The sequence below is a fragment of the Canis aureus genome, chromosome 10 (genome assembly GCF_053574225.1).
Source record: "Canis aureus isolate CA01 chromosome 10, VMU_Caureus_v.1.0, whole genome shotgun sequence".
Classification (NCBI taxonomy): domain Eukaryota; kingdom Metazoa; phylum Chordata; class Mammalia; order Carnivora; family Canidae; genus Canis; species Canis aureus.
This window is the reverse complement of record NC_135620.1, coordinates 29,574,877-29,589,361: the sequence shown is the minus strand read 5'-3', so window position 1 is coordinate 29,589,361 and position 14,485 is coordinate 29,574,877. Positions and strand designations below refer to the sequence as shown.

The 14,485-nt window shown below is 38.3% G+C and overlaps 1 protein-coding gene and 1 long non-coding RNA gene across 16 annotated transcripts in view; one reads left to right on the top strand and one right to left on the bottom strand.

Annotated features, from left to right (window-relative positions):
• Positions 1-14,485, bottom strand: part of KDM4C (lysine demethylase 4C) — a 413,529-nt gene that overhangs the window by 29,215 nt on the left and 369,829 nt on the right. For 7 of the 8 annotated variants that reach the window (XR_013387736.1, XM_077911907.1, XM_077911905.1 and 4 more), the window contains 2 exons: positions 13,424-13,474; positions 10,966-11,136 (listed from right to left, as the gene is read on the bottom strand). Coding sequence is in view for 7 of the 8 variants with exons in the window: in XM_077911907.1 (XP_077768033.1) it covers positions 10,966-11,136; positions 13,424-13,474 (222 nt within the window). In the remaining variant the exon portion in view is untranslated. The remainder of the gene's footprint in view (positions 1-10,965; positions 11,137-13,423; positions 13,475-14,485) is intronic. The other variant, XM_077911906.1, reaches the window with a different exon arrangement.
• LOC144322193 (uncharacterized) overlaps positions 11,036-14,485 on the top strand; it is a 50,180-nt gene continuing 46,730 nt past the window's right edge. For 5 of the 8 annotated variants that reach the window (XR_013387744.1, XR_013387749.1, XR_013387748.1 and 2 more), the window contains exon 1: positions 11,037-11,190. This is a non-coding gene — a long non-coding RNA (uncharacterized LOC144322193). Of the gene's footprint in view, positions 11,191-12,145; positions 12,224-12,890; positions 13,009-14,485 lie in introns of all 8 variants that reach the window. The other 3 variants (XR_013387743.1, XR_013387745.1, XR_013387750.1) reach the window with 2 other exon arrangements.

Genomic DNA, 14,485 nt, shown 5'->3' with positions numbered 1-14,485 from the left:
CATTCTTTTTTTTTTAAGATTTTTTATTTATTTTTCATAGAGATGCAGAGAGAGAGAGAGAGAGAGAGGCAGAGACACAGGCAGAGGGAGAAGCAGACTCCACGCAGAGAGCCCGACTTGGGACTCGATCCAGGGTCTCCAGCATCACGCCCTGGGCTGCAGGCGGTGCTAAACCGCTGCGCCACCGGGGCTGCCCTTAAAAACAATTCTTAACATTGACTATGGATTTTAAAATAACATACTAATTGTCTAAGGTATGACTTGGAATAATAAACTTAGTACTTGAATACGTATTGGCTATTAATATTATTTGGTCCTTAATTCAACAACTATTTATTATCTTACTATAAACCAGGTCCTATACTGAGAATAAAGTAATTCAAACAGACATAATCCTTGTTTTTAAAACTCAAAGCCTAATGAATGTCATATATCAAACTTGGATAAGTACTATGACAAATGAGTTCAAGTTAAAATGGAAAACTTGGAGTTTAATTTCTTCTTTAAGTAAGCATTTCATTAATTTCCATTACATTGCTAACAAAAATTTTTTCTTCTTCCCTTCCTTCTTTCTTTGGAAAAATAAAATATGCCCTGTTTTGAAACACTGATCTAAAATATATCAAGTATTGTTTAGATCTAAGCACAGTCATATTTAAAATCTCATCATGGAAGGAACCACTGTTTGATATTTTATGCTCTCTCTAAAATATAAAAATTATGTTGAAATTAAATTTTTAAAGTCGTATATAATACACATGTCCAAAATATTCTTGATATTAAGTAGATCTGGTCATATGGCATTCTAGAAGTTCAGAACATTAAAAGAAATAGCTGGTATGGGTTTTTCCCTTCTGTAGCACAATTTTGAGAAAGTTAAGGCAAGAAGCAGAAAGGAACTACATTTCTGAGCACCTACTATGTGTAAGGTGCTGCACCATAATGATTATAGACTTTCTCTCATTTAATCCTTACAGGAGTTCATTAAGTTAGGTTGCATGGTTGTTCCCAGAACTTGGGAGTTTACAGAACTTGAATTCTGACCTCACACCACACACAAAAATGAACTCAGAACGGATCATAGTTCTAAATGTAAAACCTAAAACTATAAAATTTCTAGAAGAGAATCTAAGAGAAAAATCTTTGTGACCTTATATTAGCCATAGATTTCTTAATACAGGACACCAAAAACATCATCTGTAAAGAACAAACTGATGATAAACTGGGTTTTATCAAAATTTAAAACTTTTGCTCTGCAGACACTATTAAGAAAGTAAAGGCAAGACACAAACTGGGAGAATTTTTTTGTAAATCACATCTGACAAAAGATTCATATGTAGAATATAAAAAAACACCTTACAATGTAATAAAAAAAGTGAAATATTTGAATAGGCCTTTCAAAAAAGATGATGTCTGAATGCCAAATAAGCACTTAAAAAGATGCTCAAAATCATTAGTCACTAAGGAAATAAAAACTAAAATCACATTGAGATCCTACTACATACCCACTGGAATAGTTATATCCAAAGACCGAGAATACCAAGTGTAGGTGAGGATTTAGAGAAACTATAACTTCAGATATTGCTGGTGGGACTACAAAGTGGTACAGCCACTTTGGAAAAGTTTGGCAGGTTCTTATAAAGCTAAACATATACTCATCATACAACTCAATAATCTTACCTCTAAATATTTATCCCAGAGAAATGAAAACACACATCTATACAAAGGCTTGAAAACAAATATTTATAGCAATATTATTCATAATAGCTTCAAACTAGAAGTAATCCAATGTCCATCAACCAGCAAATGCATAAACAAAAAGTTATATTCATAAAATGAAATTTAGGCCAGGTGAAAAAAAAATGTAAAATATCTAACAAAGAACTTGTGTCTAAGATATAAAAGACCTCTTAAAAGTTAGTAACCCAGCTCATCTCTCTCCTCCCCTGTGTAACTTCCTCAACACTCTAGCCCATCATGATTGCTTCCATCTCAGAACTTAACAATAACTTTACTGGGTATTTTTCTTTTAAAATCTTTCAGATCAGCTCCTGGTTGGAGGGAGGAGATGTAAGGGGCATCAGTGATGAACAAATTAACACAAATGGGCTAGAATGGGATGGGGCATGAATTCCCAAAGCTGAAGTGGCCTCACTAATAAGAGGTAAGGCCTCTTTATCAACCTGGTCTCTGCCACTGTACTGTCTGCATGGCCACCTGACTTGAAAATTGAGGAGGTTCCCAGAATCCCATAGTATGGAATGTTTCTGGGAACAACTTTTTTCTCAGTATTTCAGACCCACTTGGGTATTTTATTTTGCCTCCAGAATACCCAGGACTACTCCTACACCTAGCACCTAGGTTGATACATCTTTGAATTCCCCATGGTGCCTAGCACAGTGCTGAACAAGTAAGTCGAAAAGAATGAATGATATAATTGGATATTCCCAAACACAGGGTGGATTTGATTCATAGTGCCGGACACTCTTGGGCTTAAGCTCTGAGCTGAGAAGAGATGGGGAAGTCCTGGAAATTAATAACATTGCCCTCAAGTTCAAGGTAGTTATTTTGACTTTGTTAGACTGAAGATGAGATGTTCTATACCTTGAGCCCCTTTAGAAAGAAAAGGATGGGAAGGAAATACCAGGAATCTGTCTCCTGGGAATAAGTTCCCAAACCAATCACCTTGAGATAATTACCAAAAGAGAAATAAGAGAAACACTGTCAAGTGAAAGAAGTATATATTTGAAGGAAAATGTAACTGACATTGTGCCTTCAGGGCAACTAGTTAATCTCCTACATGAAATATCAGGGTGATAACACACTTTTTTCTTCAGAGGATCACCAGTGCTAAATGGAAGCTGTCAATATGATGGCTGCAGAACTGTAGTCAATGAGATACATACAATTTATAAAAGAGAAAGGGAGTCCAACTCAAACAAGGGCTTCAACGTTCCATTGGTGTGCCCAGGCTCTCATACAAAAAGCCACATGAGAATTACACACAAGTGAAAAAAATAGCAGGGCCTGTTAAGTACGTACCCCCACTAAGGTGAGACCGTTTATTTAGACAGTTCACTTGGAGTCCATTTAGAGAGCTAATCAACAGATGAAAGCTGTCTTTAATTAGGAGCCCCTGCCCAGCAACTGTGGGTTTAGTCTTCAAAAGTACAGCCACACTCGATTCCTCAGAATGGCCTTGAAGTTCTTTGATTATTTTTTCTAAACTCCTAGCCAATACAGTAATATTCCCCCTCAGTTGGGTAGATTCTATTTACTTACCTATCAGTTAAATTGTGTTTGTTTGTTTATTTATTTATTTATTTATTTATTTATTTATTTATTTATTTATTTATTTTAAATTGTGTTTAAATACAAGCTCTCCATTACAAACCATTTTTATAAAGGTGTAGTAGTTTATTTGTAAATATTGAACTGTTTTATGTGTTGTTTTTTGGAGATGTTTGAAATACCTAGGAGAATATGAACTACTAAGCTAATGCCTGATTAATTAGTTGTGGACATTAAGTGCTTACAAAAATCACAACATTTGTAAGAGTCATTTATATTGAATCTATAATCATGTTAAAATGGCCAAGAAAAGGGGTCCCTGGGTAGCTCAGTCAGTTGAGTATCTGCCTTCGGTTCAGGTAATGCTTTCTGGGTCCTGGGATCAAGCCCTCATTGGGCTCTCTGCTCAGCAAAGAGTCTGCTTTTCCCTCTCTCTATGTGATCTCTCTCGCTCTCTCTCAAATAAATAAATAAAATCTTTAATTAAAAAAAAAGATGTCCAAGGAAATTTGATTACTTAAATTTAAAATGGTTAGGATTTTACCTGTCAAATGTATGTATTATATAAATAATACAAGGGAACAAGTGAGTTTGCATTTATTTTTTATGCAAAAATTACTAAATTTATAAGTTAGTTTGTCAGTTGAATTTGAAGACTTTGAAAAATAAACTTTATTTATTTGTTTATTTATTTATTTATTGAAAAGTAAACTTTAAATCAAACAGATTAAAATCCAATTAATAACATATTCTTTTACAACATTTATTAAAGGCTTCCTGAAGGAGTAAAAGTTAATGGAAATTTGGCAAAGCTTTCACCTCATACTCTCAGCAACTTGGTTCCAGAAAGAGAACTAAGGGTACCATTCCTGAACAGTTAAATGCCATGTGGACCATATCTGCAGGAATCCCAAACCAACCAAAGTTCTCAGAAATGTCGCTGGCAAATTTCCCCTATCTAGAAGAACCAAAGACTGTCAAAGGAAGAGAGAGGTAAGGGGCATCAATCTGGAGCAAACATAATCTAGATGGTCTGAGATGGGGCAAGATTTCCACCTGACTCAAAAATCCAGAGAACCTTAAAATCTAGGAGCCAATATGAATTTGAAAATGCTTCCCAGGATCCATAGCATAAAATGTTTCTGGGAACTAAAAAGTTTAACAAACTCCTTCAAATATTCTCTTCTGCCTCTAGAACATTCAGGTCACCCTTACACCTACTTTTTCCAAGTGGCGCCTGTGGGATGCTGATTACTGACAGCTCCCACACCAGGCCTATCCAAGGAGGTCCAAGGGGCTCTACCACAGGTATGCTATGTCACAGAGCAGACATCCTAGAAAGGTGCCCCAAGGCATGGAAGCACTAAGCAATGGGATGCAGGAGGACAACCTGCATTCTGGACCTAACTACATCACCACCTAGTTTGGGAAGTGTGGACATAGCTTTTTCAAAGGTTTTTTTTTTGGTTTTGTTTTGTTTTTTGTTTTGTTTTGTTTTGTGACCTGGCAAGTATCACATCTGTGAAATGAACCTGAACTTACTTTGGAACTTCAGGGTTTGTTATAAAAAGCCACTGAAACAACACTTTAAACACCCAGAAAAATACAAGCATAAATGTAGAGAATTAGGTTATTATAAAGTCTGAAGATGCTAAGACTGCTTTACAGCAATGGAAATGGTAAGCTGACTCAGTGAAATATCACATGTACGAGCACTCATTTAACTAATGAGTAGGAAGAGAATTCTATTCCTCCTAACATCCTTTCTAACTGAATTTCACCAAGACCAGAAAAAGACAGCATAAACTAAATGGGAAGGAAAAAGGAAAACGAAAAATGTTCTACAGATTTAAGTTAATATCCTACAAAATTTGGTTTTGTGCCAACTGTGTCAGGTTTTTTCAGTAATTCCAGAAAGTAAAAACTATTATTCCTTTTTTAGTGGGAAAAACTGAGGTTTGAAAGTTGAAGCAATTTGCCTTAATAGGCAAATTGAGAAAAAAAAAATGAGTTCTAAGAACTTGAGTTTGCATGGCACCCCCCACAAAAATGAAAGGCCAGACAATCCATCCCTAGAATCCTGAAGAGTATAGTTCTTGTGCTTATTTCACATTTCAACAGAGGCTGAAAAATGTAGCAAGTCCTCATGGAAATTTCAGTGATGGACTCTCGCTGTCAAATTTCTAAATGGTCCTGTTTCTCTTCTCACACCCAGTGGTGAATGTTAAGTGCTCGTCCTAAAGCTATCTAGATCTTGCCACACCACCCTCCTCCCTCGAAATGAGCTCAGACGAAAGGAAGCAGCCATCACTCTAATGACAACCTGGGCATGTTAGAAGAAACCCAGGTTTTAGGAGCAGCTAAAAGGAGGTCCTGGAATCACTGTACTCATTGTGTTCTCTCAAATGGGTAACTTTCACTCCCATCAAAATAGGAGGAGACAAAAAAATTCATCAGGAAGTGTGTCACAATTTCAGACTGACAGATGGAGGTATGTAGCAATACATCTTTTATTACTTCCCTTGACAGCTACAGATTGCATACTGAGTTTAACTGGGCTGATACACATATTCTGCAGGTGTATTGTTGAGAAGAAAAATTTTGGACATTTTTCTAGATATCACAGAGATAAAGTGCCTAGGTATGGAAAGAAATTTCCTAGTAGTCCAAAGAATGCTTCTCCCTACTGTTCCAAATACTCTCTAGTTACATAATCCTAGCACAGGCATTTTGATGCCTAGCAAGTTTATTTTCAAAAATGGCCAGCCTGCATTGGAGGTTTCTCTTCTGTTGTGTTTATCAATGATTCCACAACAGAGGGACTTTCTTTACTAAAGCCTCAGGCCACATAAGGGACTACATTCATGTCATGCAATAAATAAATAGCTTGGGATGATTAAACTTCATTTTCTCAATTTGATTTTCAAAGTTAAAAAGCTGAAATTGTGCTGTACCCTTACAGCTACTTTAGGTAGCAAGTACCCACAGCTTAGAGAAGCCAGTTCTTCAGTAGCCAGTAAGACTGATGTCGGACTGCATTTGATGAAAGAGCCTTTCCAGAGGCATTCACACCTGATAAGCACATTGTGTGGATTAGAGTTACAGACAAACAGAAAAAAAAATCATTTTGTACCCCAGTGTCAGATGCCACAGGTATATCAGCTAATTTCTCTGAGGAATGTGGAATGTATTTGGTATTTCCACCAAATAATTGTTCTGCCACCATCTGCAAGATGTGGAGACAGCAATGAACCAATTACATTTTTTCTTATCTCCTGATGAAACTCCCCAGTAAAACACCAGGCAGGATCCCTACCAGAAGACAGTTCTGGTGTAGACGGAGATCAAAAGTAGAGGTGGGATGACTGTGGCAACTAATGGCCTGAAAAATGGTGCTGTGGGCATATTTACATTATATCATATACAGGAATAAGTATAATTTATATGTATACTTCATTATATACTACATTATATTTTAAAACATATCAAGTTTCCCATCTCAAACTGGTCTAGTTGACATACTACACTACACGGGCACTTAATCATGCAGCTTTCATCAATTTCAGTGAGAAACACAGAACCCAACCAATCCTTGATAATCCTTTAAATTTTAAAAGTTTGCCTTATAAAATCTATGACTTGGCTATGTTGGAAGCCTAGATGATGACCAAGACAAAGTATATGGCTAATGCGGTGGATCTACAGAGTGCTACAAACCAACCAAAACAATGTGGCTACTTTATATAGAAGGAAACTACATTCTGCCATAAAATCAGAGCTTCTCCTGTGACAAGGTGACGAAGAATCTTTAGTCAAACATTATTCTGGGTGAGTCTGTGAAGGTGTTTTTAGATTGATTTAATATTTGAATTGATAGATTGAGTAAAGCAGACTACTCTCCCTAGTTTGGATGGGCCTCATCCAATCAATTAAGGGCTGAATCAAGGGACACCTGGGTGGCTCAGTGGTTGAATGCCTGCCTTTGGCCTGGGGCATAACCCTGGAGTCCTGGGATCCAGTCCCACATCAGGCTCTCTGCGTGGAGCCTGCTACTCTCTCTGCCTGTGTCTCTGCCTCTCTCTTTGTGTCTCTCATGAATAAATAAATAAAATCTTTAAAAAAAAGTTAAGGCTGAATCGAAAAGACCCCCCTACTCCCCAAATAGGAGGGAATTCCTCCTGTCTGACTGGCTTGGAGCTGGAACTTGGCTTTTCCTGCCTTCACACTTGAAATGAAACATCCACTCTCCATGGACCCCAGGCCTGCAGGCTCCAGGACTGAAACTACATCATCAGCTCTCCTGGTTCTTAGGCCTTTGGACTTGGACTCAGAACACACCATCAGCTCTCCTGGGTCTCCAGCTTACCAGCTGCAGATCTTGGGCCCTTGCAGCCTCCATAATCACATAGGCCAATTCTTTATTTAAAAAAATCATATATCACTTATATGGGCAATTTAAGAAACAAAACAGATGAACACAAGGGAAGGGAAGGAAAAATAAAATAAGAAAATCAGAGACAAATCATAAGAGACTCTTAACTCTCAGAAACAAACTGAGGGCTGCTGGAGAGGGGAGGGGGATGGGGGGATGGAGTGATTTGGTGATGGACATTAAGGAGGGAATGTGATGTAATGAGCACTGGGTATTATATGCAACTGATGCATCACTAAATTCTACCCCTGAAACTAGTAATACACTATTTGTTAACTAAATTGAATTTAAATACAAAAATTTTTAAATATCATATATATACGACATATATATATACACACACAATCTTAATATATATACACTTTTAAGATGTATACATACACACTTTTAATATACTTATTATATCAAATATAAACACACAAACCCTACTGGTTCGAAAAGATCAGATGAAAGAAAAGACCTGTTCACAGATGATAATATTTTATTTTTGCCTGCAGAAATTATCATTCACACAAATTCAGGCACATGCATGTGCTCTCCCCACCTCCCTCCAAGGCTGTGACCACTCATGCACCACTTGCTGCTAAACCTCAAATCCTTATAAGATATGCCAAGTAATAGTTAATCAAGCTGTAAAGAATTTTGCTTCTTCATTCTTACTTAAAAGCAAGGGCTTCTGAACAATCCTATGAATTTTAGGGCCTGTGTTCTTCTCACAACACCCACACACCCTCACATACTTAAAGTCATCTTTGTATGGGGTTCACAGAGAGAGGAAACAGAAGGTGTCAAAAGAGAGACTTTTTAGAATTGCAAAAAACTTCCAGGATCACAGACATTCTTTTCCAATATACAAGCTAAAGACATTTTAGGAAAGCTCACAACTGGCTGGGTATGTGGAGACTTGTGAAGTGAAAGGGAATTTAGGATTCATTAAACACTGTCATGGCTAAAGACCTATTTGCTCAGGCTGGGGACTCGTGTTCAGGAGTCTGCCATGCCATCCAACCCCACAACGCCCAGCAGTCTCCTCGACCCTGCCAGCTCACTGGTCACAGTTTGCACTAAAGGAGACTAATTCTGAAGTGAGCATGTACCTGCACAGGGCTGAAAGCCAAGGTCTTGGTGTCTTGCATTCTTGCCCTCACACATCCTTTCTCCTTTCTTCCCAGGGGTTAAGAACAGAGGCTCTGGAGCCAGATCCTGGGTTTGAATACTCTTTCTGACACTGATTAACTATATGTGACCTTGGGGAAACTATTTATCTCTTGATGCCTGTTTCCTCAGCAGCAAAATGTAAATTATAGCAGTGCTTACCATGTAGGGCTATCAGGATGAAATCAATTCAAACACAACATGTTCTTGATGCAGTCCTGGCCTGTGGGATGTGTCTGAGTCAACCCTTACTAATCCTATGGAGTCCATTCTTCTGGACCCAACAGGTAGTAACTTGATTTTGGTTCATTTATTGCATTTCTCACATGGTATAGAAAGCACCCATTTACAGCCCGCCACCCCCTAGACTGAGCAGGAATCACATGTTCTCATTATCTTTCCCAGCACCTAGTGTTGGCACACAGGAGGCACTCAGTAACTGTGGATTGAGTGCTTCAAGACATAACTAATTCTAACAAGGAGAGCTTGTTAATAGGCTGCTGATTATCAATGGCAATGGCACTGCAATAAAGGGAAGCTCCAGGTAGAATTCCGTGAAGAAACATAATTCATCCTTTTGTTATATAATCAAGTCCTGGGATTTTTTATTTGTTTAAATTCATTTGCTTTAACATCTTTCAAATAAGGTCATTTTGTTTACATATTTGTGTCTCTTAATGGCACAGAGAGTAAGGATAACAAAGCTGACCGAATCAATCTTACTTTTGCCCCAGGAAAACAAAATTCTAGAAATATTTATGAGAAATCTCCTATGGTTACATTTAATTATCAATTGCACATAACACATAATTATTAAAGAGTCATTAAGAAATACCCTTCTAACAAAACATCAACAGACCCAGGATAAAACAGAGGTTACAACTACATCTTTTGAGGCCTGGCTCCCCCAAAATGACATTTCTTTTTACTACAAAAGGGATAAAAAGATGACTGCTGGACCAACCCTAGTCTCAGATATGATTTGAACTTGGTTTCAAAAAACCTTTTGTAGAAAGCGTTCTTCTTCTGAAATCTCCCATTAAAAAGCAAGCCCATGAGACACATTCCCAAGGTGTTAACTACGGGGACAGACACACATATGCACACACCTACGCATCCTATACTGAACCAGTTTTTTTTTTTAAAGGTTTTTATTTATTTATTCATAAGAGACACACAGAGAGAGAGAGGCAGAGACACGGGCAGAGAGAGAGAAGCAGGCTCCATGCAGGGAGCCCAATGTGGGACTCTATCCAGGGTCTCCAGGATTGTGCCCTGGGCCAAAGGCAGTGCTAAACCACTGAGCCACCCAGGCTGCCCTATACCAGACAAGTTAAGAAGATCAGTAAAAGTCACAGCATTTTTCCCATGTAACTTTTTTTATTCCCATACAAAACATGCACAGATGTTTCTGTTGGATTACAGACGTCACTGTCAGGTCAGATTAATAAAAGCCATATTTTCCAGTTAAATAAGAAAAAGAAGTAATAAAGGAATTCAAATATGCTCATGTTCTGTAATAGAAAAGAATTGGTGAATTTGCATTTTATGTTTCCTGGCCACATACACTTTTCATTTAATTAAAAGAATTTGGGAAGAAGAGTCTAAGTTCTCATGACTACTATGTAGTATGAAGAGCTCTAAGAGCATCCTGGAAAACAGTACTTCTTTGCAGTGCCAAAAAGCACACTTGAATTGAATATTAAGTGAAGTGAGTTACTCCAAAAGCCAAAAGAAAGATTGCTGAGGGCAGCTCCGGTGGCGCAGCGGTTTGGCGCCGCCTGCAGGCCAGGGCATGATCCTGGAGACCCAGGATCGAGTCCCACATCGGGCTCCTTGCATAGAGCCTGCTTCTCCCTCTGCCTGTGTCTCTGCCTCTGTGTGTGTGTGTGTCTATCATGAATAAATAAATAAAATATTTAAAAGAAAGAAAGAAAAGAAAGAAAATAAAAGAAAAGAAAAGAAAAGAAAAGAAAAGAAAAGAAAAGAAAAGAAAAGAGAAAAGAAAAGAAAGACTGTTGAAAGGTTTAGCTAGTTTAGTTATACAAAAATAAACTGGGGAGCAGGAACCCCAGGAATTGACTCACCACTATATCCTCAGGGAATGTGTCTCTGCTGAAGGAGCCATCGTCAAACACGACCTCATAGAAGGTCTGCGATGTCACAGCAATCACTCTGCAGCTGTAATACCGGGTGTTCCGGTGCTTGGTGATGACTGTCTGCCCCACAGAGATACCCTTCTCGCCAGCCTTGGACTTCTAAAAGAAGGGGCACAGAAAAAGGAGAGAAAAGAAACAGGAGAAAGATAAAAGGTAGGGATGGAAAATAAAATATATATTTATTTAGAAAAAAAATTCATGTGGTCATGATATATATTTCTAATTTTTAAACTTTTTACTGGGGAATAATTTCAAACCTAAAAGTTACAAGTATATGAGTTGTACCTATGTATTCTTGACCTTTTACCTAGATTCACCTATTGTTATCATCAATATTTTTAACATTTTCCTATTTCCCCATTTTTGCATATTCTGTCTCTATTTTATATACATGTATATTTACATATATAAAAATTGTATGTGTGTCTGTTATATAAATATTAACAGTCCACCCAGAATCATCTAAGAGTAAGCTACATACATCACCAGCTTTTACTCCTAAATATGTCAGTTGTGTATTTTCTAAAAATAGGCATTTCCCTTCACATAACCATGGTACAGTTACTAACTTTCGTAAATCTAACATGGATATGATACTTAGATCAACCATGTATGTTCTAATTTTGTCAACTGAGCCAATAATGATCTTCATGGTTTCTCCAACTCTCCCCACCCCATCCCTGCTCTCAGGGGCAAATCCAGGAGGTACTGTACTTTGCTGCCACTTCTCTTTAGCCCCTTCTAATCTGGAACATTTCTACACCCATTCTTTGTCTTTTTATGATCATAAGTGATACTCCTGAAGAATACAATTCTCCCTCTCCCTCCTTTTTAATACAGCATTTGCCTGATGTTTCCTCATGATTAGATTCAAGCTATACATTCCTGGATAGACCACCACACAGATAATGTTGTATTCTTAGGATATCACATCTGGAGGTCCATGATGTCTGTCTGCCTCTCAATGGTGATGTTAATTTTGATCCTAAACAAACTGTAGTTCAATTTCTCCACATTATAATCCCCCTTTTTCCCTTACAACTAATAAGCAATTTGTGAGAGAGCCTTTAATACCATGCAAATATCCTGTTCCTACATATCTGCTTAGGTTTAGCATCCACTGACGAGTCGTGCCTGATCCAATCTTTCCTGTGACGGTGGTGATATACTGATTTCAGCTGCTCTGGTAATTCTTCCACATTTACTAGCTGGCACTTGGCACCTGTCAAACAGGAGTCTCCTACTCTCCACACATCCACTCTTATGTGGGAGGGGAGGAAAAAAGAAGCCGGCAGAAATGGTCTGGGGCCCACAAGTCAGGCTATGGGGAGGAAGAAGAGAGGAGGGCAGTCTCTTTGCTATTCCAAGAAGTCAGGACATTATTCTGTGGGTCGAAGGAAGCCACTGAGAGGTTTAAGTATAAAAGAAAAGTGATCCAGGTTTATATCGCCATAGTTGGAGAAAGGTGAGGGGGGAACTTACTGTGATGGGCCAGGTGGGAGACGAGGGCCTGGAATAAGGAATTCAGGACAAATGCTAACGATTTGGATGGAGGGCTGGGTTGGTTGGGTGGCTCCCTCCCAACAAGCATATTCCTACAGTCTCCTAGTTGTAGACTGAGCTCTGCCATCTAGTTTCTCACATGCCTAACAAAATAAAAGGGTATTTTCCTCTTTGATGTCATTCCCCAGTGTAGACTGGGTTGGTTGGGGAAGTTTTCTTTGCCTTTAGGTGTAGTTAGGTGTATAAACATCTCGACAAAGGACAACAGTAAGAAGGCTATAGTGATTTAAGGGCACTATGCTTGAAGTAGATATCATTTGTTTGATTTTAAGTTTTTTTTTTCTTTTTAGTAATTTTGACTTCCAACATGGTGCTTGAACTCACAACCCCAAGATCAAGAGTGGTGTGTTCTTCTGATTAAGCCAGCCAGACACCTGTGATGTAAAAATCATTAATAGCTAGGCCACAGTATGTTATAGTTGCTGAAATAATTACCTAGTTGCCTGTTTCATTTCTCTACCCAACCTCCTTAAATACATCTAACCTTTTAAAGTAAGAACACAATTCAAATATCATAATGAAAATGAGTAAAAAGCACAGTCTGCAGGTATCTAACTCCAACATTTGGTCCACAACCACTTAAGACTGTACAGGTCACAGCTGACCATGTGTGACCATACACAGTGGCCATGAGTGACAATGGCTGTGCTTTCTGCAGACATTCCTCTTTGTCAAACTGACTTAAAAACACTCCTGTTTAAGACTGCAAGTGCTATATTTTACTATGGTATTATTAGTTCCTTTGTGCATATTTTATTAAAATTGGAATTAACCCTCAAAGGAAAAAATGGTTTGGATTTTAATTCTAAGCTCTGCTACTTACTAGCTGCGTGATCTTGTGATCTTGAACCTTTATCAGCCTCAGTTTGTTCATCTGTAGAAGGGATAATACTTACATTAAAGGTTTCCTATAAAAACAGGGTAAAGTACATAAACTACCTAGATTTATGGGCAATTGGTTCTTAACAATTGTTAACTGGTTTCATGTTTATAAGTGGAGAACATACCTACCTAAGGCCCTAGCCCCAGGTTAATACGCCACTCTTCTCTGCCATCTGCAGTAATTGGCGTATATGACTGCAGCACCCTGATTTCACATAACAAGGCTGAATCCAGCCCCAAACCATCACTGTCCTGCTCTTTACCTCCTTTGCTTCTGATTCTAACTCTTGCCAAACATGGGCACAAAGCTATGGTCCTCAGGAAGGAAGGCACAAGGAGGCCTCCTCCCCCACCTTCAATCCTCCCACAGACTTTGTTTGCAACTCTCTTAAAGCCCTGCCCAAATGACACTTTCACTGACTGTTCCTCCTACAACAGGACAAAACCCATGCATCAGTGCCACGCCTACAAGTCTTTTCTTCACGGTACCCAGAACAGCACGTACAACACTGTGGCTGCAGGATGAAAAATGAATGAATGAATGATTGAAAGAACACATAATTTTTAAAAATGAATGAACAAACTGTGAGGATGGGTACAGACACATTTTCAAAATGGGAGAGGACTAATTCTAATCATTCATAGCCCAGAAAGGGGAAAAGAAAAAAAAAGGGAGCGAAGGTTTAGGAAGATGTTCATCTTTCTTGGGGGTGGGTAGGCATATATGTGGGTAGGGAAGGAATAAAGAAGGTTTACGGTAAAATACGCAGGGTCTGGAAAGAAGTCGTCAGCCAGGGGAAGAGAAAAGTGATACAAATTTGACAGAAGAAAGGTTGACTCTAGACTACAAGGACCTTTTTCATATTAAGGACCTAAAATTTATGCAAACTGGCTATTTGGAAAGATGGTCAGCACACAAAGTAAATACCTTCATCTAAAAAAACTTTCCATGAGCATCAGGCATGACCATTTCATGGGGAGTACTAGGGAAAAGAGATTTTGT